This window comes from Pundamilia nyererei, unplaced genomic scaffold (assembly GCF_000239375.1).
Source record: "Pundamilia nyererei isolate P.nyererei 1_Seehausen unplaced genomic scaffold, PunNye1.0 scaffold00006, whole genome shotgun sequence".
In the NCBI taxonomy this organism is placed as follows: domain Eukaryota; kingdom Metazoa; phylum Chordata; class Actinopteri; order Cichliformes; family Cichlidae; genus Pundamilia; species Pundamilia nyererei.
The window spans coordinates 5,949,879-5,977,372 of NW_005187407.1; the positions used below are offsets into that span (position 1 = coordinate 5,949,879).

The following is a 27,494-nucleotide window of genomic DNA, read 5'->3' on the forward strand; positions in this document are numbered from 1 at the left end:
GAAGCAGAGAAACGAAGTAAGTGGCTTTTGTAACTTCGGGCTGTTTACTAATGAGTTAAAATTCAAACTAGCTAATCACCCAAATACGACTCATGATAAGTATTTAATATGGGTTCTTAAAGGTCCTTCAGAACATCATGTATAAGGTTGTACGAAATACTGTTTTCGTTCATTTGGGGAATTGATTCCAAGTTATAATGTAAAACACGACTTTGTTGTCATTTTCTTAATCAGAACTTGAAGCAGTTGCAAGAATCAATACAGCCATTCGCCTGGGCAATGCTTTGGAAACAGTGGAGGAGCTGATGAACCCGGAGGCACAGCTGCCAATTGTCTACCAAACTGCTGCCAACCTCTACCAGGCTGAGCTTTTCAGTTTGCAGCTACAAGGGGGACGGGTGAGGCATGTTTCAGACTTTTACTCTGTGCAGGCAACAATTTTCTGATCCAGTATTTTATGTTTTTCAGTCTGGACTGAGCCACGAGGAACTGAGTGTAGCTGTAGAGATGCTGTCAGCTGTCGCAGTGCTGAATGAAGTACTGGACACCAAAGACCCACAGGCTGTGATTGAGCAGCTAACAGACTCTCCCCTGGGCTTTACCAACATAGACCAAGACAACCTTAACAGGTAAGATAGCCGCAGGATAGATGAGGAAGCAAAAGGAAGTGTTATTGTTTACTCACCTTCCCCCCCCAGTGTTCCCATTTAGTGGATTCATCTACTTTTAAGTCAGGCTGTGGAAACGACACAGAGACCATAAAGAAGAGTTATTGTGATTTATTGCAGAATGTTTATACAACATGTTTATGGCAGTTTTTAATATATAACTACTTTACCCAACTTCTTATCAACATTACTGCTAATAAATAACTCTTTACTTATCTCGGTCACTTTGTGCAGCAGCTAATAGTTAAAAAACTAATCCCTGGTAGTTAAACATAACAGTTCAACCATATTGTGGTAGTTTTAACCTAATAGCATTTAATTTATATTATACTAACAAGAACATACAATATGTGAATTTTTAGTGATTTACACATTCACCTAACAACAGAAAGACCCCCAATTTCATCCTGGGAAGAAACCCAAAATCCCTTTGGTGGTTGTTTGAGGGGGAGAAAAACTAATTTGACCAGATAAAATCTGCAGAGCTTTTTTTTTTTTCTGTATGATGATTTTTCTTCTAGTCTGTTAGTTGCTTGGTATATTGAATGCACCACATGAACAAAAATCAGTTTGTCTAAAATGGGTAGCAGGTTGGTGTAACTTTTGGTTCCTCTCAGACATTTGTCCTGCTGTACTGTATGACGGGACACTTATAAGCTTATAAGGTTAACGATTTGCTTCACAAAGTTATCAGTTTACAATACAGACAACACTTGGTTCCACACTGCTGTCTGCTCAGCTGTGGTGCTAAAGAGCTAAATGCAGCTGTGCTGTGGTGGGCAGGCTATGAGGACACCAGAAATAACACCCATGAGTGTTTTGTTGTTGCTGTAATGTCATATTTTTTTCTTTTATTTATTTATGACTTAAAAATTAAGTTATAATGTATTTGCGCATCCAAACAATTTCTGGTTACATAAGTCCTTCTTTCCTCAGGTATTCTGACATGCTTATCAAAGAGCGAGCTGAAGCGCTTTCCACGGGCCAAGAGTTTCTAACCTGGAATGATGTCCAGAAATGCATCGACACCGTGAATGTTCAGGTCCAAGAAGAGCATGAACGTAAGAACGTCTTGCTGATTTCCTCTTCTAGTTTACATATTTTAGCAAGTGTTTTGCCCTGTGCAGCTAATCAATTTGCTATGCAATTTGGTGACTACTGAATGAATCATTAGGCTTCTCCTTGTTTCTCCTCGTACATTGTAAAACAATGTCAGTTCTCTAAACTTTGCTAGGACATATCTGCACATAACAAAACTAGAACTGGCCACTTAATAAAAGCAGGAGATTTGATACTTGCTGTAAATGTAACTAATACACAGTGATCTTTTGTTGAGTAACATACGGCAATATGTTGTACGTAGAGAGAGATGAGGCATGTAGAAGCTCACAGACATGTACAGTTCAGACAGACATGTGACAATTACTCACGCCTGGACTGAAACCTGAAGGTGCTGGTGATTCCTTAAAGTGCTTTTGTCTGCTAAGAGAACCATATCAGACATCACACTGAGTCAAGCTACGATATCATACCCAATCTAAATTGTAATTTTGAGAATAACAAACGATTAACTGCAAACTGCTCAAACATAAATAATTTCCTTGAGGCTCAAAAAGGCGTAAAACTACACAGTTTGCTGAGGTGGACATGACGTAAAGGTGCTCAAAATACTCCCACTGTTTCAGGAATATTCTCAAATTACAGATGTTTGAAACCTTAGAACAGATTTTTAGGCATCGTCTTACACTGAAAAATGAAACACAATCTGTGCTCTTAACTTGTCTGAGAGGCTTTTGTTTTTTTTGTTTTTTGGTCCTCCACCTACAGGAATCATAGCCATAGCTGAGATCAATGAGGCACTAAACTCAGGTGATCATGAGCAGACCCTTGCAGCCCTCCTCCTCCCTACAGCCAAGTTGTCGGGGGTGAACCCAGCCACAGCCAAACACTACCATGATGTCCTTCAAAATACCAAACAACTTCTCTGCCAGGTAGGCGAACATTTCTTTAGTCATTTCGAATTTGAGTAGAAAAATATACTTGCACCATCCACAGCTAGATATTGTGGAAAACGTCATTATAGCTGAACGAATCCTTATTTTGTTTATTTATTTATTTATTTATTTATTTTTAAACCGGTCCTGTGCAGCAAGCAGGATCATGGTCTGAATGCTTTATTGTGGAAAGCACATTTGCTTTCCTAAGAGGGGCATAGACTCTTGTAAATGTTTTTGGGTCATTATTCATTTTATTTTATTATTCATATTATTATCTGTGTGGGTATTAAGCTGGGGGTGATGCCAGGTTGGTGAAAGATAGAAAAAAGGGTGAAATAAACGGGCATTTCGGTCTCCAACTCGCTAACAAAGCACACATTTAAATGATATGCAGCAACTGAAAGACAAAACAGAGGGAGGGACACAAATATAGAATTATAGAATTTTGCTGTGTGTGTGTGTGTGTGTGTGTGTGTGTGGTTTTTCATAAATGACTCGTTCTCGTTCTGTGGTCAACACTCGACCTTCAACAAACAAAAGACGTCAAGCAAGAATTCACGAGGCAAAATAAAACAATTGAAATTAAAAAGGTGCTCTTTTGAGCTTACAACACATAAAAATAATAAAATAAAAAATTTGATGACCTCAAATTACAGAAACAAAAGTCTAGATAGTGACTATAAAAACGACTGACATAGAACAGTCACAAGTATCACAGCTGGTTTATTTAATGTTTTCTTTGGTGTGTGGGGAGACGTTGACATGTGGAGTTTAAAAAGTCTTAATTTTGTAGTGGAGAACTTTTCAGCTGGTAGAATAAATTCGTGGTATTGCTTCCTCTTGCGGCAAATGTTTACGGCACGTTTTGCAAATTACCGCATTTTGTTCAGCGAGTCTCATTCCCTCGCTCGTCTGGTAGGATATAAACACACATGCTCAGCGCAGTGCGCCAGGTAGAAAATTTTCTGTTTGGGAGGGAGGGGAATTAATGATTGTGCAGCATGTGGGAGGAAAAAAAAAAAACCTCACAGGGAATTGCATGCAGACAGCTTAATATTGCCATGGCAATTTATAAAGCCATTTTAACTATCGTGAGTGGAAAAACTTGCAATACATCGAGTATATTTGAATTATCTCCCACCCTTACTGTGTGGTAATTAAAAATGAGAAACATGTGGCTTTGCTGGCTGTGCAGTCATGTGAATGGCCCTACCAACCTATGCAGCTCATGTCCCCCCTGAGACCCTACGTGCGTGGGTGATGTGTTGTCAGAGAAGCAGAGGGAGGAGAAGGCACGGGATGATGATTAAGATCAGGAGGTAGAGGACTCCCCCTGGAAGGAAAGGGCGAGCAAAGCAGGTTCAGTAAGCACCCCCACTTCCTACATGAATCATTATTTAAACCGTGTCATAACTTTGTCCTGTTAGTTTTGTTATACAGCAGTTTTTTATCCTATGTCACTTCTTTACATTAGGTCATGTATATATCTATCTGAATTGCTCAATCTTGATTTTAAAGTAACGGATATATCGTTTACAAAAAGTATTGTTGACTTTTGGATATAATTTTAATGAAAAAATGAACAAAACATGACACATAAAAACATGTTTTTAGTATACATGGAAACAAATAACACTATGGCCACATTAATAGTTTCTGATTCTGGATGTAACGTGGATACAGCCTAATGTTAACCACAATGTCCGGTCTTCAGTTTGTCATTTTCCCTTGTGACTTCCTGCTGTGTTCCAACAATAGTCCAGTACCGGAGGCTTGGGTTTTGTTTTGTTTGTATACATGTCCAGTATCACGTCATAACTGCTTGTCTCGGAGATATCTCGCGGAGAGAAATAAATTGTAGTTCTGAAGCCGCTGTCTTGGAAATAAGCATACACAGGAAGGGATCAAGACAACTGTGGAAACAGCAGAGACACACAGCTACTCTAAAGTATCCATACAGGCTGTCGTCCCCACCGGAAAACAGGCGGATGTAGTGGGCCATATGCAGGACGCCGCTGGGCAAGAAGCACACCAAGAAGATGCTGAAAACCAGAGTGCTGACTCTGATAAATGGCTTCCAGTCACAAGCACTTTGACCTAGATGGTAAATTACAGCCACATGGGCATAGATACAAAAGAGGAAGGGCGTTATAAAGCCTAGACAGATAAGCATCAGCCTATATGGCACCAGATGGGAGTGTGATTTTTCGTCTAGGGGAAGTACATCATGACATGTTGTGATCCCCAGCTGGGAGATGTTGTAACTCTGCCTGACAAGGAGCTCAGGCACAACAGCAGCCCCGAACAGGAACCATATAACCAAGCACGTCCACACCGCCAGTGTTTTCGTAGCAAATCTCCTATACATGAATGGTTTGACCACAGCCAGGTAGCTGTTCAGGCTGATGCACGCGATGGTCTGAGCTGAGCAGTAAACATTACCGTAAAACAAAGCCGTAATCAGCCGGCAGGAGGTTTCCCCAAATATCCAGTTGTTCCCATTGAAGTGGTAGTGAACACGCAGCGAAAGGGAAAGCAGGAGCAGCAGGTCAGACAGCGCCAGGTTCAGGTGAAGAACGACTGTGGAAAAGGACTGTGCTCTGAGCCGGACTCTGAGAAAGGCCAGAATGTAGCCGTTGGAGGGGATGCCCACCAGCATAGACAGGATGTACGATGAGGGTATGACCCAGGTGCTGAGCACCCCTGTGGTATAGGCTGTCACTGGATCCTCTGGCTTCACATGCAAGTTTCTGCCTGTGTCATTATAGTCAGCCTTAAAGGTCCTTGGATTCACTGTGTGAGGTTGGATTTTGGTCCCGTTTTTGTTTCCTGTAAAGAGTAGAAAACAGTTTTTACACCTTCAAACAAACTTTCATGCAAAAAGTTTTTCTTCTTTTGTACCAAAATGTTCTGAAGGTTTTTTTTGTTTTAAAGAAGTAATTTTGGTTTTCTATTCTGTGAGTCTGAGTTGGGAAAAGAGCTTTCCCAGTTGTTGGATACCAAAATGTACTTTTTCTACAAGATTTAAACTTTTTTTTTTTTTTTTTTTTAAGAGTTATCCTTTTAGTAATGTGTTAACTTAAGAAACTTACCATCAAGCTGATTGGTCTGCACTGCCATCAAACAAATGAGTAGTCCTGGCATGAGGTCAAACATGTCACCGTTAAGTTGATATTCCAGTATTTCCCAGTTAAGTAGGCTTCAGCCCTCTTGGTTTTGCTTCTCGTCAGGAGTTTTCCACCAGTAAAACTTTGTGTTTTGCATCTCTTCAGTGCAGCGGTCGAGCTGATAATGGTGTGAGCTCAAACTCAGCTTCCTGGCAGTGTATACAGAAGCATGTTTCCTGCCTGGACTTGAAAACTGAATTCCCTGCTGTCTGCGTCAGTCACAGCCCTCTGAATCACTGGAGTGGGGGAAAAAACTACTTAATGGTTTACAGAGCTGTTTATCGTGTTTGTCCAAGGAGTTTGGTTCATTTAAGACATTTGACTGGTTTTGGTTTTATTACTTTTGTTAAAATGCGATTTGGTGTTTGTCAGCCTAGTGAATTAGAAGCTGGTTTTCAGACAACATAAAATGTGTAGCAATTACATCATGAATGCAATAAAGGAAGTGAAATGTGTGCTTGAAGATGGTCATTTAGTAAAGTGGTTTCCCAGGACAGTGTTTTTCTTTCTTCCTGTCTTGCCTCCATGCTGTGCTGCTTTTGAAGGACTGCTATGTTCTTCTGGCTTGCGCTATCACATCACGCATGTAATATCTCTTATGACACCCTCAATATATGAGGAGTGCGTGAAACGCACAAGTAACGTCTTTACTTTCAGACTGCTTCAGTGTTTTGTAAACAGCGACTTCCTTCCTGATGGTCTTGTGGTCGATGATGCACCCCTTGATGTTGTCTAAAATTAGCTTGAGAACAAACATAAGGATCAAGCTGAATAAACATGCTGTGTTTGTTCTGACTTTTGAGCCCATTATAGACTGAGGTCATCGCTTTAAGTGGTGGGCTAGGATATGATTGCAGGTCATCTTTTGTCAACTTTTCCTTATTTGTCTCGACTGGTTCCTGACACTGGTTCTCTATAATGCAATCATTATCTCTATTAAATATCTCCACAATCCCAGTTTGACTTTGGAAAATATTTCAGGTACAGTAAATGTACACAAACTTAAAACTTTCCACATTATTTTGGTTCTGGGTGCTTTAAATATTTTAGAAACGATGAACAAGCTACTAATAACGCCTTGTGTGAGTGAGTTTGAGTTTTGTCTTCTGAAATGAAGAGGAATGATCTTTGTTCTTTTTCCTGACCGTAGAGCTCCGGTGATGAATCTGCAGTGCTGTGGCTGGACCAAATCCAAGAGGCCATACTGACAGCCAACCAGGATGAAAAGGAGGCTCTCGCATGTATGTTCTCGTAAAGCCTGATTAATTCTTCAAATTGATCTGCGATTTGTTTCCATGAATAACTGTCACATAATGCCTTATAGATGCTCTTATCCAGTGTTTCTTGTTGCTATAGCGAGGCGGACGTAGAAATGAACTATTGAAAAAAAAACAATAAAAAATGTCAATGTAATTCATTTGATGTCTAATTCATTTAAATTATTTTCCTGTACACTACTCAGTGTGTTCACATTGTACTTTTACTGTATACTGTTGTTTTATTTGACCCAATAGCGTTGTGAAGCTGACACCAGTGGTTTTTCTTTTTGCTTTGCATTGCTAGTGTCTGGAGCAGTAGCTCATATTAACAAGACAGTGAATGAGGGGGACTCCCAGAATACACTGGAGGCTTTGCAGGCTCCCAGTGTAGGGCTGAGAGCAGTTCTTCCTGAATGTGCTGACACGTACCAAGATGACCTTTCACAGAAACAAAGAGACGGTGCTGCCAAAGGTAACAGGATTTACATCTGTGGGACAGCAAGTGTGCTTTCTGTTCAAGAAACTCCAGTGAGAAGTTGAGAATTTGTCAGATTTACACCAACAGACTTTTTAAAAAGCACTTTCTGCTTTCCTCCAGGCAGCACTGATGGTGTGTGGGTAAAACACTGCATCAAGGACAAATATGACTATTTCTATAACCTGGAAACTGAACAGGGCACCTGGGAGGAGCCTGAAGGGTTTGAACAGAACAGCGGACATCTCAGTAAAGAAGAAATCCAGGTGCTACCCCTTGATTATAAAGCTTTATTAACATTTCCCATTGATTGGGCTGATTTCATTTTTACTTTAGCAGTAGTGAGATTTGTTTATACTTGGATTGCATCTAAACAAACAATGTTCATGCTGCTGTGGGGTATGCTTGGTTTTTCCCTCAGAATGTGGTGACCTGTGTGACTGCTGAGTATAACAGGGAACAGCTATGGCTGGCCAATGAGTGCTTTGTGACCAAGCTGCAGGCGAGAGTCAGAGGTTACCTGGTCAGGAAGAAGCACGTCCAGAGAATGGAGTATCTGCATCAGCAAGAACCACATGTCATAAAACTGCAGGTAGCTTATAGAACCCCTATAAAGTGTACTTAGTAATTAGTCAAATATTCCTCATTGATTCTGGATGTCTAGGGCTTATCCAAGCACAAACAAATCATAAGCAAAGGTAGCTATATACTTACATTAAATTACAACCACTGTACTGACTGCATATTTTGTTTGCATCTTCTTAGAAGACAAACCAACAATGACAACAATGTCTTTAGAAAACTGATGTCTAAACGTCATGACTAAGCTTCATAAACTGATTTGTGGTGAAGCTGATGCCGAACTTGTTGTTGCTTGTACATGTTTGTCTCAGTTTTTCCTTTTTTTGCAGGCTTGTTGGAAAGGTTACAAACAGAGGAAAGTGTATAAAGAGAGGATGAATTTGCTTCAGAAAAATGTTGCTTCCATTGTCAAGGTGATGAATTATTTTTGTTATGAATGACAGACTGAAACAGGAGAATATTAATTGGGATTTTTAACACTTATTAACACTAATTGACCTGTGAATAACATTAGCAACATAGCTGCTGCATCAAACGCCTGGTATATATATTTTTTTATAACTGTTTAATAAATACTTTATTTTATTTAGATCCAGTCTTTTGTAAAGATGTGGAAAGCAAAACGTGAATACAATCAGAGGCAACAGTTCTTCAAAGATCATGTAAGTAATACTTCATTGGCATTACTCAGGTGCAGGATTTGGGTTTGTTTTCATGCTTCCTAAAACTCTGATTCATTTTTGTGTTTAGGAAAAAGAAATTGTGAAAATCCAAGCTTTTCTGAAGGCCAACAAAGCCAGAGAGGACTACAGGACGCTAAGTGAGTCATAAAGAATTTAGATCTGCGTTTGAATATGAAATTATGGTCTTGATGCATGTTTTGCCAGTTTTAGAGGATTGCAACTTACAGCGAGTCACAAATTTTTGAACAACCACATTATTTGCAATTTTCTTCCCCCAATTTTTCCTCACAGTCAAGCCAAAAATATTGTTCAGTTCTGATGATAATATATATAATATGAAAAACACAGCTGACAAGCACAGACAGTAATATAAATGCAGAACATGATGAAGGATAAACTTGCAAATTGCATTTGTTGCTGACTTTATTTTTTTTACACCAACTCTCAGCTGGAGCCAAGGATCCTCCTCTGTCAGTGGTGCGTAAATTTGTCCACTTGTTGGAGCAGAGCCCTCTGGATCTACAGGAAGAGCAGGAAGTGACACGGCTTCGGGAGGAAGTAGTCACAAAGATTCGCTCCAATCAACAGATGGAGAAAGACTTGAACCTAATGGATATAAAGATTGGACTGCTAGTGAAGAACAGGATCACTCTGCAGGTTGCCGTCACCTCTAATTAATACGTGACAGGAAAACGGAAAGTTAATAAAAATGGGTTGAAATCATTTATAGTTTGAGTAAAATGTTGTTGATACTAAAATCTGAAGAAGTTTCTTTATCTATTATCCAGCCAAACTCCTATTTAACTTTTTGTTTCTTTGAAAAGGATGTCGTGTCCCATAATAAGAAAATGAAGAGCAAGAAAAATAAGGCGAGTAAAGATGACCCGACGGCAGGAGACAGACTCGGTATTAAGGGCCTGAGTAAAGGCAAAAGACGGAAACTCGAGGCCTACCAACATCTCTTTTATCTACTACAGGTATGAAAAATGTGTCTGATTTCTTTTCCACCCGCCCAGTTCGTGATATAAAACCAGTCATGGCATTTCAACTGAAAAAGACTCAAAATACTGCTGGTCCCAAAGTTATTTGGAAGATATTTGTAGATAATTCGCAGATGCAACTTGTATAATTCATCCACCGTGGTTTTTTTTGTTTTGTTTTTTTTGGGGGGGGGTATAGTGGGGGAATAGTGTCCAATTTTCCACTACATTTGGTTCTAAACTCAATAGACTGTAAAGGACAACTTCAGTGTCACCAAACCATTGGAAAAGAAGCATTACTCTGCCTCATCAACTTTAAATGAACTCATTCAGTTTCACTTCTAGTCGCCTAACACTGTGCTTGCTTTCTCTTCCATTCTCTTTAGACCAATCCATCCTACCTGGCTAAGCTGATCTTCCAGATGCCCCAAAACAAGTCCACCAAGTTTATGGACACTGTGATCTTCACACTCTACAACTATGCCTCTAACCAGAGAGAGGAATACCTGCTGCTCAAACTCTTCAAGACTGCTCTAGAAGAGGAAATCAAGTGAGTATTGTGGCTCCATATAATGCTATACCATGAGAGTTCACTGTAGCTAGTTTACACTTATTTTACTCAACTATAACCTACTACTAACAGTAAATGAGTGCCTATAAAGTCCTTTACTATCTTCTCTGCGTGTCTCAGTTCTAAGGTGGACCAGATCCAGGACATAGTGACAGGCAATCCAACAGTTATCAAGATGGTGGTGAGCTTCAACAGAGGTGCACGTGGTCACAACACCCTCAGACAGCTGTTGGCTCCAGTCATTAAAGACATCATTGAGGACAAGAGCTTAGGCCTCAACACAAACCCTGTTGAGGTCTACAAAGCCTGGGTCAACCAGCTGGAAAGTGCTACTGGAGAGGCCAGGTAAGGAGACTGCCAGCATACTTAGTTACCCCTGGCTTTTTGCACTTAAATATTTCAGGTATCAAATACATTTTATTATGAGACAAAAGTAAGTAGAGTAAAAACAAATAACTTTGTTTCTCAGCTGTTTATTTAGTTCATGTGATAATTTTTTCAGTTTATTTTTTTTATTTTGTGTTTTTTCTCATCTTGAAATTTCAGCTTTCTGAAGAATTTTTTTTAAATGGCTTGTTATCCTAATTGAATTTTGAATTAGCTGGAGGTATCCAGCATTTAAAATTCAGGTCAAAATCATAAAGCAGTGAACTTTATACATGCATCTTCTGCTGCCCCTTAGCAAGCTGCCTTACGAAGTGACTCCTGAGCAGGCCATGTCACATGAGGAAGTACGCAACAGGCTGCAGGCTTCCAGTCAGACACTGCGTTCGGCCACAGATAAGGTCCTGAACTCCATTGTGTCCTCACTGGATAATCTCCCGTAAGTCTTAGGAGCTGTCAAAGCCCAATTTCCTTTGTCTGCTCTGTGACTTTTCCTGGTTAAGTTCCCTGTATTGTATTGAACTGTTTAAATGTTTTCTTTCATGCCATGATTTTTATTTGTAGTGTATTTTCTGGTCTCTTAAGTGTTTGTTGTTCAGTTTTGCTATGATGCAAGCGCTCATCTGGCCAGTTGTTTGTGCTTTGTGTGACACGAGTCCTACCATAGTAACCCAGTTTTGTGCCTCATCGATCTTCACAGTCTAGAGTGTATAGACCACTAGATGGAGCTGTTATGCAATTTAAAATCTTAAACATTAAGGTACATACTGAAGACACTGAAAGCCATCAATACTTGCAGTCATTAATGCAGATATTGATGAATCAGATGCATTCCTTATCATGAGCTTGTTTTTGCCATGTAGTATGTGAGTGCATGTTTGTGCTTCATGTCCCATCAATGCTTTGTGTTTTGCATGTAGTTATGGCATGAGATACATAGCTAAAGTTCTGAAGAACAGCCTCCATGAAAAGTTTCCAGATGCCTCAGAGGATGAGCTGTTGAAGGTATCAAATGTCTAAATATATACATATATATGGTGTGTGTGTGTGTGTGTGTGTGTGTGTGTGTGTGTGTGTTTGATTTTCATAGTCATGCATGGTCTTCTCTATAGGTTTTATTATTGTGATCCTGCTGAGGTAAGAGAAAATAATATTTATTTATTTATTTTTTTTAATGTCAGATTGTAGGTAACCTGCTGTATTACCGCTACATGAACCCAGCCATTGTGGCCCCAGATGGCTTTGACATCATTGACCTGTCAGCAGGAGGGCAGCTCCACCAAGACCAGCGGCGTAATCTGGGATCAGTGGCAAAGATGCTCCAGCATGCTGCTGCCAAGAATCTGTTTGAGGGCGAGAATGCACACATGACGCCCATGAACAACTACATATCACAGACATATGAGAAGTTTAGGTAAGGAGCGGAATACACGGCACAAATCTGTACTCTGATTTGTCTATGGAGATAATTTAGTTTTGGTCAATGTAGAGCACTGATAATACGGTAAGCTTTTCATCCAAAACAACATGATAAAAGTGTGATGGAGGAAGAACCAGTTTCTTTCCGATAACAAAGAATGGTAAACCCTGGAGATGAACGTGTTTGGCCGCGTTAAGCTGACATGGTGGAAGTAGAGGGAATCCTGGCAGCAGAAGCCAGCCCGCTGTGCCGTGTCAGCAGTTCGGACATGCGTGTCTACAAAATCAACCAAATTCCAGACTGACTAGAGCAAACTAAATGGGAGAGGCTGGGCGGCTATGTGCTGTTATCTGCCTCACTTTGTGTTTGACTCATCATTTCTGAAAATCGTGATAAATCTCAGTCCATTTACTGGAAAAGGTCAATATGAACTGCTAACCTTGCTGAGGAAAACAATACAGAGCACTTCACAGGAAGTTGAGCAATTTTGAGTTTCTGTGGGATTCATGTTCATGCTCTGGAAGAACTAATAACAGCTGATTTCTGTCCAGGTTATTTTTCCAGTCGGCGTGTGATGTCCCTGAACCAGAGGAGAAGTTTAATATTGACGAATACTCGGATATGGTGAACTTAAGCAAACCCATCATCTACATATCAATAGAGGAGATCATCAATACACACTCGGTAAACCCAAGCAAAATGATAAAGATTCTTCCTGCTACTCCTGAGGATATAATTAAACTTTACATGATTCATACTTAAATGACTTGCCCTGTCTCTCCATGCCCCTGTCTTGCATGCTTGTACATGCTACAAACTGTTATTGGAAACAGACATTCTTACTGTTGCTGCTACTAGAAAATATATGATTGAGATTACATTGATATTAGATCTAGCAGGGGTTTATATTTTGCTCCAAGCTCAAAGTTTAGTTTTTAGAATATGTTATATGTGCGTTATGTCCCTTTATCATCATCACCACTTGACATCCTGTTTCTTTCGTTATGTTTCCAGAACACTTCCTTCCAAAGGGGGTTAGTATTGAGGATGTCAGTAGGTTCTGGCCAGCTGTGTCTTTTTGCCATCTGTTATAAATGGAAATGACTTTCCTGTTGAATTTGACAGATGTTCCCTAAAGTTTTGTTTCGTACACTGAGGTAGTTCAAATATATGAAGAAAAGCAAAATCCCAGCTGAAAAGGGGATGTGATTTTTACCTACAAATAGATGTACTGTTGCATATGTAGGACTGAGCTGGATGTTGGAAACCAAACAGTCACAGTTTCATACTTGTGGTATATATTAAGGCGCTGACTGTAATAAAATTTAGTAAGAGGACGTTTAAGAGCTGTTTGTTATATCCTGATTCTGCTCTCCGTTTACTGGAAAATCTATCAAGCTTCATCTCAAAATGTTTAATATGTTCAATGACTAATTTTATGTGGACATTTTAAACTTTCGATGTGACTAATCAAATGTGTGTTTGTGCAGCTGCTTTTGGAACATCTGGACGCCATCTCTCCAGAACGCAATGACTTGCTGCATGAGCTGCTACAGGACCTCGGAGACGTCCCTGATGTAGAGACATTGCTCGGTACGCTCAAGTAAACCTGTATTTTGATTAATCACAAGTTAGTCACAGGTTGACTGAAATCTGTACTGCTTTTTTTCCCAGGTGAAGGAGCTGTTGACCCAAATGATCAAAATAGGGAGAGTGCTCTGAGTCAGCTGGCAAAGACCGAGATCTCCCTCACTCTAACCAGCAAGTTTGAGCTGCTGGAAGGAGATGACAGAGACTTAAAGACCCTCAGTACAAAGTAAGGTTGTCACTGGAGGATGCTGAGACAGACACTCCTGTGTGTCCAGTAACAGACTTTAATCCTTAGGCTTTAGGTGTTTAGCCCTGTAATTGGTATTTAAAGCAAAACTTTGACGCTGAATTACACTCCTTCAGAAATCTTCTACATAGTTTGGTATTGCCTATATGATGCACTGCACTTAACCCTTCTTGACACATTGTGCGTTTCTTTGTGGCTATCTTTCAGTTGCATGTCTTTCCTGCTCTTCTATCATATCCTGTTCCAAAGGAAGGAGTTTCGTGGTCTGGCTTATCTTGCCTCTAACGCATTGTTGGTTTTGTCTTTATTCTCGGACACAGTTCACAGCTAGTGCAACAAATGGTAGTCCAGACATTTAAAATAAACATTGCAAATGTGTCTGAATTTTTGTTTTGTTTTTTTAAAAAAGTTGAACATACCCTGCTAACAATGCTGTGAAAGTCTGTTATAAGACTCAAGCTCCTTGGGATAATATACAGTATATAATTTTTTAATTTTAATTTTTTTTTTTTGAAGGCGATTAACATTCTGTCCTGTATTGAGCGTTCATCTTACATAACAGTCCTTATAGAGCCAAAAGTAATCACATTTTTCTCTGCGCTTGGCATCAGTTCAGTTGTTTTATTCATTTAGCACCAAATTTCAACAACAGCCACTTCAATGTGCCTGCAGAGTCGGAGAAAACCCCCAATAATCAGACGGCCATAAATAACCAAGTACTTGGTGACAGTGGGAAGGAAAAACTCCCTTTTAACATCAGGGAGGGGCCGCCATCTGCTAATGGAGAAGAGACAAAAGTCATGCTGTGGAGGGGAGCCAAGGTTTAATAATAACTAGTGATTAAATGCAGAATGGTGTATGAACACACAGGGTGTGAAAAGCCCCCCAACTTAATGATGCATTTTTAAAGTGTTAGCATGCTAGTTAGCGCAGTAGGTGTGAGTAAAATGTGGGTGTGTGCTCTGGTTACTTCTGTACTTGGTGGTAACGGATGTTACACTAATTAACATAAGCACATATTTGTGACTTTGGTGAGGTGAAATAAAACAAAAGCTAATGTGTCACATCTGATCTTTGTGTGTGTGTGTACATCAGGACAAAAAAGCTGATTGTGGATGTGATTCGGATCCAACATGGAGAGACTTTACCTGAAATTCTTGAGACTCCAGCCACTGCAGCACAGGTGATCTACATTTCTCAGCTTGTTTTTCCTCTATATATACCTGCCAGCTACTTTCATTCATCAAAGGAGCATATTCATTTGATTTTTTTTTCTTTGCCTCTCAGTCTAATTAATTATGTTACTTCGTATGCGACTTATTCCTTAAGGAGTCAGAGCATACTAGGATTGTTGAGCGCAGGGCAGTCCAGGATGCTCAGACACCAGAGGGTCTGAAGAGCAGCCCAGCGCTTTTGGAGGACAGCCAGTTACCGCTCGAGCAGAAGAAGAGGAAGATTATCAGGAACCTTCGTAACCTGGAGCAGGCTGGCCTTGCTACTGCAAGTAACAAATACCAGGACCTCATCAACGAAATATCAAAGGTTCATAAGCAGCTCTTTTTCCCAGCTAAAGATGCAGACCCACATTCTGTATTTGTGAAGCTAAAATGTGTATTTGACAGGACATCCGATACCAAAGGCGCTACAGACAGAGGAGGAAGGCCGAGCTCGTGAAGCTCCAGCAAACTCTGACTGCCCTTAACTCAAAAACTGCCTTCTACCAGGAACAGATGAACTACTATGATGCCTACATCAAGACTTGCCTGGATAACCTAAACAGGAAGTGAGTTGTATCCTAATTTATAACAAACCTCATTAGGGTAAAGACTTGATGGATGATTTTAACTTGTGATTCAATGGTAACACATGTTACCCTTGGTGTGTTTGTATGGTCCAGGAATTCACGCAGATCTATAAAACTGGACGGGAAAGGGGAAGATAAGGGCAGTAAGAAGTGGAAGCCCCAGTCTCTGAAGTACACTGCAGCAAAACTGCACGAGAAGGGAGTCATCCTGGAGATAGAGGGACTTCAGACCAACCAGTGAGTTCAGTTCTTCACCTGTTCTGTCGAAAAGGGCTTGGTACTAACATCCTTCTTACATATCCTTACATGTCATTTTACATTGCAGAAGCTGTTAAACACATTTAGTGTTTTTATTTAAACGATTTATATTTGTTTAAATTGTTATTTGTATCGCCTCTGTCAGTGCGCCCCAGGGCGGCTGTGGCTACACTGTAGCTTGCCATCACCAGTGTGTGAATGGGTGGATGATTGTGTATAGTGTAAAGCGCTTTGGGGTCCTTAGGACCAAGTAAAGCGCTATACAAATACAGACCATTTACCATTTATATTTATCATTTGTTCAGTCACATCTTGGTTATTTGTCTGTTAACCGTACCTTACAGTAAACTTGGCTGTAAGGTACAAAAGTTACGGTTTCCCAACACCAGACGCTTTTTGGTGCTTGATTTCATGTTAAGATAAGATAAGATAAGATAACCTTTATTAGTCCCACACGTGGGAAATTTGTTTTGTCACAGCAGGAAGTGGACAGTGCAAAAGTTATGAGGCAAAAATTAGAATACAATAAGAATAAATACAGTACACAACTGTACAGAATAGAATAAAATAAAATACTATATACAGTAGAATAAAATAAAATAAATATACAATAAGATAAAAATAGAATACAAATACTATATACAACTGAGTAAAAATACAACAATGACAGAAAGGATTATTGCACTTAGTATTATTGCATATGTATGGATGTGTGTGCTTGATCAGTTAAAGTCTTTATTATGGAGTCTGACAGCAGTGGGGAGGAAAGACCTGCGAAATCTCTCCGTCCCACACCGTGGGTGCCGCAGTCTCCCACTGAAGGAGCTGCTCAGTGCTGTCACAGTCTGCTGCATGGGGTGGGAGACGTTGTCCAACAGGGATGACAGCTTAGCCGCCGTTCTCCTGTCACTCACCACCTCCACTGGGTCCAGAGGGCATCCTAGAACAGAGCTTATTTGTCGTTATACAAGCAGAGCTGTAACTACACTACAGTATAAAGAAGGAAAAGGCAAATATAATATAATGAGATGATTATAAAATAGCAGCATAATAGTGTTTTACAGTACTGGTATTCTATTATTGGTAAAGTGCTGGTTGATGGTGTTTTCTGATCCAGTCACTGTTTATGACACCTCGGTGTATAGCTCTATGTCTAATAGAGTGCATTTGATAAAGTGCTTAAGAGCCAGAGAGACAATAGTTTAACAGATTTACAGGCCGGGGAAGGAAAAACAAATGTTAAAGTGCAAGCCCTGAGACACCGGTACTGTTTCCCCCCCCCTGTGAAATGATCAAACAGACTATTGTGAGTGGGGTCATAGGTGATGTTATCCAGATGCTATATTTTAAATAGATGTGATGGCAGGAAGCTGGGTACCAGCAGTGTGCTCACTTGCTTTTACTGCCAGCTGCAGCGCCCTTTGGTCAGCAACAGTGCAGGTACCGTACCACACTGCTGCAGAGGTGGAAGATGTCAAAATGTTTGCCTTTTTCAGCCTCAGAAAGTGGAGGCTTTATTCGGTCTTCTTTATCAGAGAGCTGGTGTCAGGTCCTCAGCGATAACGGCAAGAAACGCTTGTTACCTGCTCAACCTCGGTGTCATTGATGAGAACGAGGTTGTCTACATTTTGTTGGACTTCATGTAATCAACTATCAGTTTTTTGATCTTTTTTACATTAGTGGTCAAGAGCACAATGTAAGCAAATGGATCTCTTGTCTGTGGGCCGTCTCTCATTGTTATGGAGTCAGTCAAACGTCTGTTTAGAGCTTCTCCAACATTTTAGCTATAATTTCAAACGGACTCTCATCCTCTCACACATCCGGTGTCCACTTTTGTTTTTCTTATCTCTCAGGTTCAAAAATGTCATGTTCGACATTTCACCCACTGAGGAAGTTGGAGACTTTGAGGTGAAAGCCAAGTTTATGGGGGTCGAGATGGAAAAAGTCCAGCTTCATTTCCAGGTAAACATTTCCCTTCAGAAAACTCACTCGTCAACACTTAATCCTGGTGACAAATGGTTGAATTTCCCTTTCTTCTCTATGGACTACTGGCAGGAATAGTCATGGAAATAAGCCAGCACAGCATGAGCCTGACTTAAGAAAGAACTTAGTGATGTGTTTTATTATGATATCATTTGTAGTGTATTTGTAGCACCAGCGCATTAACAAGTCGGTTTGATGTTGGCAGGATCTCCTTCAGCTGCAGTACGAAGGTGTGGCGGTCATGAAGATGTTCGACAAAGCCAAAGTGAATGTCAATTTACTCATCTTCCTCCTGAACAAGAAGTTCTACGGAAAATAAAGGAGAGAAAAAACAGAGTTGGGAGAAACCTGGTCGTGCCTTTGGACTGTACTGAGTTTGTTGAACAGCACAAAAACGTCACGCGGTGCCGTGATTTGTTTCTTCTGCCTATAATTTGATGGATCGCACCAAAATGAAACTTTATCGTTCACTTTGTGTACCTATATTTCTTTCTTTCCCATGTGGTGATTGTAAATGTAATATATTTTGAAGAATTCAATTGTGATGTTCATGTTTCTTGTTCAAAAGAGAGAAGTTTGATGGAAATGTCAGACGAACCAGTACGGTCTTATTTCAGAAACTGGAGCGGCGCAGCCTGCATGGCTGTATGAAATAATATAGTGCCTTTTTAATGAAAGAATTTAAAGACACATGTTTTTAATTAATAAACATTTGAACATTTTAAAAGCTATATGTGATGTATTTTTATAAGTGTTGTTGCTATATAATTGATGTCTAATGCTTAAACAATATTCATAATAAATTGCACATCCCAAACCTTTTCTCCTTCTTATCGTTATTATTATTATTATTATTATTATTATTATTATTATTATTATTATTGGTAGTAGTAGTAGTTGTTTTGGTGCTTTTGTCATGCATTCATATTCAGTGATGTGCTTTTCCCTTTGGTCTGGCAACCTTTGACCCTGTTGGAAAAACCTACTTGGGCTTTCGTTTGGCTTGAAGATCCACGTCGCTGTGACATTACTCATGGTTTTTGTTAAATGATAGGAAATGTTCAGCTGGAGAGGAGGTGGAGTTTCCTGCCTTTAATAACAGCACTTTCAGCAGCTCTTCAGCAAACATAATTTCCACTCTCCTGCTAAATATTTGGAGGATTTACAGTAAAGCCATGCATCACCTCTTAATTTGCTTGTTTGTATTTTCTGTTCAAAGCTCTGCGCTCCCATCTGGAAATGGTAAGTAATTTTCCTAAGACTTTAAGATGATGATGATGATGATGTCTACAGTTTGCCTTGTACTCTCTTGGCGCTCGAGTAAACTTTACGTATTTGTATCTCCCCCAGAAACACATGCAGGATCGGTTTAAACATTTACTTTTAACTAGATCACTGCGCAGGAAGGAGTGAATGAATATATTTATTCTTAGAGCAATTTAACTAGGAAAAAAAAAACATCCAACATGTCATCTGACAAATATACAATCAGAATTAAATACTGGCCCTGAATGTTTGTGGTAAATTACTTTAACCCTTAGAGGCTGCTAAAAAATTAAAAGAACAAGCCCATACACTAAAGCAACAACAAAGCTCAACAATGTTCTGTGAATAAATAAATAGGTAAGATAATATAGTGACATTTGATTCTCTTTGCACTTCAAGAGACTCGGTGATGTCACTTCCTTGGTGCTCATGTCAAAAACATTTTTTGTAGCAGGTAAATTGTATAGCGTTACTGGGTTCAAAGCAAACTGGAGGATGTGTAAATATTGGTACTTCATAGAATAAATTTATTTATAGTTAAAAATAATGTGCGTATAATTGTATTTTGGCACTAAAAGTTGAGTTATAGTTACATTTTCTATACATTTAAAATCAATTAAATTGTAGTAATGGTCAGTGGGGACACGGAAACGTGTGATCTCTACTGGTTAGTCAACTAATTAATACAAAAAAGTTTTAATTTTATTTATTTATTTGCAGTATTTTATGAGAAAACACTTGTTTGTTTGTTTGTTTGTTTTTAATGAAAATGCATTCATGTATTTTGAGTTAACCTTTGGGTAAGAATCACACTCATGATATGGATGCATGTAATAAATGTATTGGAGAGTTTATTTTACTTAACCGGACTTTCTAAAATAATATCGGGGCATTAGGACGAGCTTGAACCTGATGGATGTATTTAACAATCTGATCAGATAAAAAAAAAAAATCTGCTTTTCCAAACTGCTCCCAGTGTAAATGTTTTTAGAGTGCTGTGCATCCCTTTGGCGTAACCACATTTCTGCTTCATTTCCCTGTTTCTTTTAAGGCTCCACTCCCTTTCTGCGGACTTTTTCTGGCCACTTTGTAATGGTTGGAGATGATGCAGCAGACTACCTAGACCTGTCACTCTTAGATGATGGAGGCTCAGGCTCGACGGAGTCCAGAAAAGTACACCCCCCTCACCCCCATCATCCCCGGAAGCACTATTATGTCTCGGAGGAGACCAAAGCATTTCTCGAGGGTGGCTTGGCCACACGTTTCATCCCCACCGTTTACATCTTCGTCTTCATCATCAGCGTGCCCCTTAACCTTCTTGCCACGGTGATGTTCGTGCGCCAAATCCGTCCCAAGAAGCCGGCGGTGATCTACATGCTCAACCTGGCCTGTGCTGACCTGCTGTTCGGGCTGCTCCTTCCCTTTAAGATCGCCTACCATTATCACGGCAACAACTGGATCTACGGATCCTTCATGTGCAGAGCCGTCACTGCTGCCTTCCACTGTAACATGTACTGCTCCGTCCTGCTTGTGATGTGCATCAGCATTGACCGTTTCCTGGCTGTGGTTTACCCCATGAACTCGCTCATGTGGCGCAGCCCTCAGACGGCTTCAGCTGTGTGCGCGGCTATGTGGCTCTTATCCCTGGGAGGAGTGTGCCCCCTGCTGATCTCAGAACAGACCTTACATGTATCGTCGCTGGGCATCACCACATGCCATGATGTGCAGGACGTAGGAAAACTACAGTCTTACTATCTTTACTTCTTCCCCATCTACTCCTCTGTGTTCTTCTTCATCCCTTTCATATTCACAGTTGTCTGCTACGTACGCATCATTCAGGCTCTGGCTGAAGCCAACGTGGAGAACCGCTCCAAGAAGACTCGCGCTGTGGTGATGGCTGTGGTTGTCCTGCTGGTGTTTGTGGTCTGTTTCACCCCCACCAACATCATCCTCATGGTTCACTACATTCAACTGGCGCACAAGGCTAGCAACAGTTCTTACCAGGCATACCTGCTCTCCATGTGCATAGGAAGCTTCAGCTGCTGTCTGGATCCGGTCCTCTATTACTTCGGGTCCTCTCAGTGCCAGAAGCAGGTGGTGACTCTGCTCAGATGCAGGCGACCGGGACAGGGAGAGATCGGCTCGCACACAAGCAGCACAAGAACCAGCAAGTTGACAGAGAGCAGCAGATCGTGCAAAATGGAGAGCGTTCAGACTGAAATGGGGAGCCATTACAGCAGGCTGATGGCTTAAGACACAAGGACTGAAAAACTGTTCGGCTCTCAGCCATATCCACACTATAACAGATTACTTCTGTGTTTGCTCGAACTGTTTGTTATCAAGAAGCGCACGAGGTGGATTAGATGAAATATGAAACTTGATGTGGTGCCGACTTTAGACCCCAGTGGTAGTGCTGGGTTTATTTGTATCAGAACAAGCACATTGGTAGCATCAGTGTGTACATGCAAGCAGTTATCTTCTATTATTTTATAGTCATAAAATGTAATCACCACTTTGATAGTGTGGAATATATTGGATTCATTCCACAATAAGAAAAACATTTTAACAATAACTTTTTATTTTATATTCAACACATCTGTGTTTCCAGTGAATAATGGGTATGACAGTTAGTGCACTGTTAATAAAACAGTTTTAATAACTGTGTTATGATATGACAAAAACAGCTGTCGATGTGGTTTTCCCAACACGATGCCGTTACAGTGAGTAAATACTTAAAGGAGATTAAATCATTTATAACTTTGCGTCCTGGCATTCATGACGTCAGAGCATACAGACGGCACATACGACGACACTGTATGTATTTTCTTTTAATGCATGCAGCTTTGTGGATCTCGTTGCCTCCTCTTTATTCCTGCGTGCTCTCCTTGTCATCAGGGCACAGCTCTGCAGGAAAAAGAGAAACAAAATGTGACCGTTTCCCTGAGCAGGATGGAGAACGGTGGCCTCATTTCCTCACCACGTGCATTGTATTTTATGGATTCGATCCAAAAATAATGAAGACCTAAAAACTATTGCACTTAAATATGACATTTCACAGGGCAGAATCTCCACCCTGTGGGAGTTAAAACTCTGTCGTTGGAGGTTTTTGGATAGCTGCTGACCTGTTTTGCCATCATAGCTGTGGTAGTCATCTGGGAAGTTCAAGCAGCCAACTTGTTTTTTGAAAATTTCCACATGTTTTGGATCGATTTTCCCTGTCCTCGCTGCAAGCAAAGAGAGAATGTCAACATCCAGGTTGCAGCCCTGACTTGATGTGCTGAGAAGTGCAGGACTCACTGAACTGCAGGATGTATCTGCCAGTGACGTCCCCATTTCGGAAGGTGTCGGTCCACAGGAGGCAGTCAGAGCAAGTCTGCAGGATGTGCCCTTTGTGGTCTGACAGATTTTCTTTCAAAGTACAGTGTTGGGTTACTTTACGAGAAATCTATTGTCTGTTGTGAAGACAAATTCATCAATCTGTAGCTCACTCACTGCGAAATGTGGTAGCAATCCCTGAGATGGTTGCATTTACCTCCCCCGTGATGCACCGGTTACTGAGAAACAACAAGGCGTGGCAGAATCTGGCTTTCACAACTAAATTAAAATGTTTCGCTTTTAATACTGAATTGCATTAAATACATAAGTCTGTTTAACATATTGAAATAACATAATCACCAAACTCACAAGCAGTGATCTCCCCATCGCAAAGTCACAGTCTGATCGCTGGAAGTCGGGGACAAGTCTATCCAGGAGCTTTTCAGAGACTCCAGTGCTTTGTGGTACTGTTTGGGGTCGCCAGCTCCCATCACATAAATCCATTTTCCAAACACCTTGATGCACAAAAAAAAAAAAATAAAAAAAAATAAGGTCCTTACATGTTTTAAAAAAAACTCCAGCATCATTGTTGTAAATACGACAGAGAAAGCAAACACACTAGGTGACTTACCTGTTTGGGGTCCTCTGGCATAAAAGGCTTTACGAGCTCCTTACAGTCAGGTGCAGATGCAGCAGCCAGTGCAATGAGAGACAACAGGAATACAACAACAGGCAGAGCCATGGTCAGCCACAGGGATGTTTGCCGAACCTGTAACAGAAAACGTCTAACTCTGATTCATTTTCCCTCCGGGCTTCACACAAAAAGTTGTTTCTGTGTGAGTGCTAATCCTGAAGGAGGGGGAGGACGGGAGGAGAGGGTCTGGGGGTGGAGGGGCTTTCTGCAGGCCCAAATGCACCAGAGAAGGTTTCCTAATGACCATGCATGCAGTTTTCTTCTTCTTTCCCCCCTCTTTTTCTTCTCAGCACTGAAAGGCGAGCTCAATAGCCCTCTGTTGCCCACGCCACTGCTCCTGAATGAACTCAGGCAAAGTGCCACATCTTGTCTTGGGCTGTTGAAATCTTTCAAAAAGGACCTGGAGCAGCTTTTCTGCAGCAGAATGAAGGATGTTTCCCTGTGGGGGCGTTCTGGACTCTGTGTGGTGACGGTTTAAGAGTTTAACATCTTTTCTCTTCCCTCTAACACTGATGTTATTCAGTAACAGTCTTTGTTGATGCTTTGGGGAACAGCAGTGTGATGGTGATCAGAAAATAAATGACTAGAACACAGACGGAGAAGTTAGAGCCCTTTTTATTTGCCGCGCACAACCAGTGGGAACTAGATTCGTACAAATACCACTAAAAGGATTTAAACTGGGCATTTAGACTTGATTTTTCTTAGCTCGAAAGACAACATAGTGTATTAAAAAGTTATTATGCAGCACAACATTGTATGGCAGCACATATAGATCACACTACAGCACTATTTAGTACATTTAAAGGAAGATTTATCTGGGTGTTTACAGAGCTGTGGCCCTCTTTGCTCTACTTTACTGCACATTAGGCTCTATCTCAGGTTGCTCTTTCTCTGTATTCTTGACGCCAGTTGACGTGGTCGCCCTGCCATCAGGACAAAGATCTGAAGGAAGAGGAAATCACAAAATGAGAATAGTGTTTGTGATGGTCACACTGGATGCTGGAAACACGCCTAAATGGTGGCTGACCTTTGCTTGTAAAGTGGTACTCTGAAGGGAATTTAAGACATTCTGCCTGGTTCTTGAAGGTCTCCAACTCAGAACCCTCCAGAGCGCCGGTCCGTGCTTTTCAAGAAAGAAAGAAGAGGACGGGAAAAGAAAGGTGGTTATTTAAAGCAGTATGTGCTAAATATTAAGCTGTGTGTTGCTGCTAAAATACGAGATGAAGGTTTGAAAAACGACTTACTGAACAGGAAGAAGTATCGCCCCTTTGACTTGCCGTCAGGGAGGAGAGTGGTGTCTTCAGACAGGAGGCAGTTGCTGCAGGTCTCATAGTACTTCCCGTCATGATAGGAAGTGTGACCATTGATGTTATCTGTGAAAAAACAAAAAAAACGAAACATAACTCTGACTGTAACCCCCAGCGATTAAAAGAAATGAAACCTGCGGCACACATCACCAACTCAGTGAGTCAGAGCAAAAATACCACACATACAGGTGGTGTGACTTGTCATTCCTGAGATGGTGGCGTTCGCTATGCCCTGAAGACATTTATTTTCATTCCTGTGTTGAGATAACAACAACAACACTTTACTATACATTCTCAACTGGACCGCATCAATATGTTCACACACGACACTCACAGGCGGTCAGCCCAGTAGATGGTGATGACTCCGCTCTCCGAGGACGCTGACACATCCAACCAGGAGCTGTTCACTGACAATATGTCGTCCTTCAGGCCCGGATCGTCCCAGGATGCCACGTGAAGCACCCACTTCCCATAAATCTTCCAGCACACAGAGAGAAAAATAAAATGCAAATGACTCTCATGACTGTTTCTGTTAGATGTGACCAGACTTTATTTCTCAGCAGAATACAACTTTCTCTCATAGCCTGGTTGGAAAAAAAGCGTTGTGAAAATGTATTACATTATTGTTTTACTCTGCTGTGACTACAGACATGGCATTTGGCCTCCCCAAAAACATGGATTAACCCAGAGGTAGGTGAGTCCCTTTCCCTAAGTTAAAAATAAATAATCATACAATTTTACTTTGCAGCTCTTCTAAATCATAATTTTTCTGCTTTATAATCAGTGAAAACTACTGTGTTGGAATCTAGTAGGGGACACATTAATGTAGCTTACATGCAAGATTCACCAGCTGCACAGGACAGTAGAAGTGCTCGATGCACATGGACGCAAGCTTCCAGCTATTACTGACCAGCTGAAACTTTCTTTGGTTTTTAAAAACTCCAAGGAACATTTGCTTTATGCTGTTGCAACAGTAAACAGACCGTGCAGTTTCTCGGGGAACTGCTACTGGTAGACTCGGACTATGTCTTGTTGTCAATGGAGTAAAAAGGTTGTACGTAAATAGCCTGTTGCTGTAGAGTGAAATCAGGTGTACCTAATCAAGTGGCGGACATTGTAAAATTGATACGTGTTTAAGTTACCCATACTGTATGTTCATACTGACAAAGTGAGAAAGAGATGACATGATGAAAAATGTCCCATGCTGTACTCCAACAGACAAGGAAGCAGTAACTGTGCCACTAAGAGACCTTGTCTAAATCTACTTAAAAAGTGAGTGAGATTAAAATCAGTATTACAATTATCTGTAAAATATTTCAACCTGCAACCTCATTACATACAGCAAATAGCTTGCTGCTGTAGGGTGAACACACGTGTTTGACGCTGTAAATAGTAAATTGTAAAAATGTGTTTACAGAGAAGCAGAGAAAGAGAAAAAAATGTCCCATGCTGACATGAACTGATGACCTTCAGCATACGAGGGAGAGGCCAGCAAAGTGATAAGTATGCCACTGAGGACGAGCAAGCAGGGCCGTGCCAACCAATCAACAAATGATATTCAAATGAGTGAGGGTGTGAAATGAGAGCAGTGACCCCGTCTCTCTGTCTATCACAAAATGACGTATATAAAATGGGAAACAAAAGTGGTATTTAAAAAACTGTTAGCATCCCAAGACATGGCTCTACCTATCTATGGATTTTGGTGTGTGTAGACCTTAAAGTGAGGCCAGCGAGCGAGTTAAAAAAAGGTTGGGGGGATTTTTGTCCAAAACTGGTTGGAGATAATAAAGAGGGAGTGAACGGGAGTTCAAAATGCCATTCCTCTGAAACAAACGGCTCCGGTTCAAGAAGTATGCATGTGTGGGAAGGGCTCCTCGAAAAGAAGACAAGCGTAGCTGTTTTGAAGATAAAAGGATGGCTGAAGGGTGAAAATGATGGTCACAGCGGCAGGTTAAACCAAAAATTTTCAGGCGAGCTTTGATGCTTTTCGCACTCTGACCTACTTAGTTTTCACTGTTGCTCTGCAATACACATGAATGGGGGAGGGATTTGAGAGATATCTTTGTGACATCTTTGAAAATAATTTAAAGACCTTAGAAGTTACTGTGGAAAAATGCGATATTGTTTTTGGCACATTCGTGATATTCATCGTGGTGTGACAACGACGTCTGAATGGGCAAATGACGTGAAAGAAAATGGGTCCAGAGGAAGGAGAGTGACAGCAGAAAAGTGAGAGAGTGCTGCCTCTCCATTCAAAGTCAATGGGACTTTATTATTAGAAAAAGTGGAATATTTCAGAAACTGCATGAAAATTTTGAAATCTGAATAGAAGCACGCAGGACATGAGTAAGCCCGTCGTTTTGGCGTATGAACAGTGTGTCTACGGCAAATGATGTGCGACTAGTTCGCGGATGAAGAATAATAATAATAAGAATAACATATACTGGGATCTTTACTTTGCAACAATCCCACCAATAACACAAGATTCAGCTATTCAGTTCACATTAATATGCATCACTGTTATGACTGCTTCATAACAAATGGTTGCTCATACTCACGGGGCTGTGGCTGTCCAGCACCAGAGGCTTGACCAGCTCTTTACAGTCCGGTTTAGATGCGACGCCCAGGGAGGCGAGAGCCAGCAGAACTATAACCTGCTGTGCAGCCATGGTCCAGACAGCAGGCGGCCAGGGAGCAACACTAACCTCAGGGACCCCACTGCCAGCTAGAGCCTCCTCAAAGGGAACTGAGGGACATGTTTTGTAACAGTGGGCTGGGCCACATGTGCACACATACACACACACACACACACACACACACACACACACACACACACACACACAC

At 40.9% G+C, this 27,494-nt stretch overlaps 4 protein-coding genes across 4 annotated transcripts in view; 2 read left to right on the top strand and 2 right to left on the bottom strand.

Annotated features, from left to right (window-relative positions):
* Positions 1–18,890, top strand: part of iqgap2 (IQ motif containing GTPase activating protein 2) — a 36,466-nt gene extending 17,576 nt beyond the window's left edge. Inside the window, exons 9-36 of the mRNA XM_013914101.1 lie at positions 5–16; positions 235–398; positions 469–629; positions 1,605–1,729; positions 2,496–2,659; positions 6,983–7,073; positions 7,396–7,563; positions 7,690–7,832; positions 7,988–8,158; positions 8,478–8,561; positions 8,739–8,810; positions 8,899–8,968; positions 9,280–9,488; positions 9,656–9,808; positions 10,198–10,361; positions 10,503–10,727; positions 11,065–11,205; positions 11,687–11,771; positions 11,948–12,180; positions 12,738–12,870; positions 13,677–13,779; positions 13,861–14,002; positions 15,119–15,206; positions 15,353–15,565; positions 15,646–15,806; positions 15,921–16,064; positions 17,939–18,047; positions 18,274–18,890. Of these exons, the coding sequence (XP_013769555.1) occupies positions 5–16; positions 235–398; positions 469–629; positions 1,605–1,729; positions 2,496–2,659; positions 6,983–7,073; positions 7,396–7,563; positions 7,690–7,832; positions 7,988–8,158; positions 8,478–8,561; positions 8,739–8,810; positions 8,899–8,968; positions 9,280–9,488; positions 9,656–9,808; positions 10,198–10,361; positions 10,503–10,727; positions 11,065–11,205; positions 11,687–11,771; positions 11,948–12,180; positions 12,738–12,870; positions 13,677–13,779; positions 13,861–14,002; positions 15,119–15,206; positions 15,353–15,565; positions 15,646–15,806; positions 15,921–16,064; positions 17,939–18,047; positions 18,274–18,387 (3,842 nt within the window). The 3' untranslated portion in view covers positions 18,388–18,890. The remainder of the gene's footprint in view (positions 1–4; positions 17–234; positions 399–468; positions 630–1,604; positions 1,730–2,495; positions 2,660–6,982; positions 7,074–7,395; positions 7,564–7,689; positions 7,833–7,987; positions 8,159–8,477; positions 8,562–8,738; positions 8,811–8,898; positions 8,969–9,279; positions 9,489–9,655; positions 9,809–10,197; positions 10,362–10,502; positions 10,728–11,064; positions 11,206–11,686; positions 11,772–11,947; positions 12,181–12,737; positions 12,871–13,676; positions 13,780–13,860; positions 14,003–15,118; positions 15,207–15,352; positions 15,566–15,645; positions 15,807–15,920; positions 16,065–17,938; positions 18,048–18,273) is intronic.
* f2rl2 (coagulation factor II (thrombin) receptor-like 2) lies at positions 4,227–5,998 on the bottom strand. Its single transcript, XM_005722306.2, has 2 exons — positions 5,758–5,998; positions 4,227–5,494 (listed from the first exon to the last, which is right to left on the bottom strand). Exons 1-2 carry the CDS (start codon positions 5,819–5,821, stop codon positions 4,473–4,475), a joined length of 1,086 nt encoding a protein of 361 aa, XP_005722363.1. The 5' UTR covers positions 5,822–5,998; the 3' UTR covers positions 4,227–4,472.
* Positions 18,891–19,144: 254 nt separating the features above from the next.
* Positions 19,145–22,094, top strand: f2r (coagulation factor II (thrombin) receptor). Its single transcript, XM_005722308.2, has 2 exons — positions 19,145–19,310; positions 20,386–22,094. The coding sequence occupies exons 1-2, from the start codon at positions 19,244–19,246 to the stop codon at positions 21,585–21,587; spliced, it is 1,269 nt and encodes a 422-aa protein (XP_005722365.1). The 5' UTR covers positions 19,145–19,243; the 3' UTR covers positions 21,588–22,094.
* Positions 22,095–23,940: 1,846 nt separating this feature from the next.
* LOC102198650 (uncharacterized) lies at positions 23,941–27,404 on the bottom strand. The gene is made up of 6 exons (XM_005722309.2): positions 27,209–27,404; positions 24,985–25,127; positions 24,837–24,904; positions 24,588–24,716; positions 24,371–24,466; positions 23,941–24,285 (listed from the first exon to the last, which is right to left on the bottom strand). The coding sequence occupies exons 1-6, from the start codon at positions 27,317–27,319 to the stop codon at positions 24,197–24,199; spliced, it is 636 nt and encodes a 211-aa protein (XP_005722366.1). The 5' UTR covers positions 27,320–27,404; the 3' UTR covers positions 23,941–24,196.
* Between the last annotated feature and the right edge of the window lie 90 nt (positions 27,405–27,494).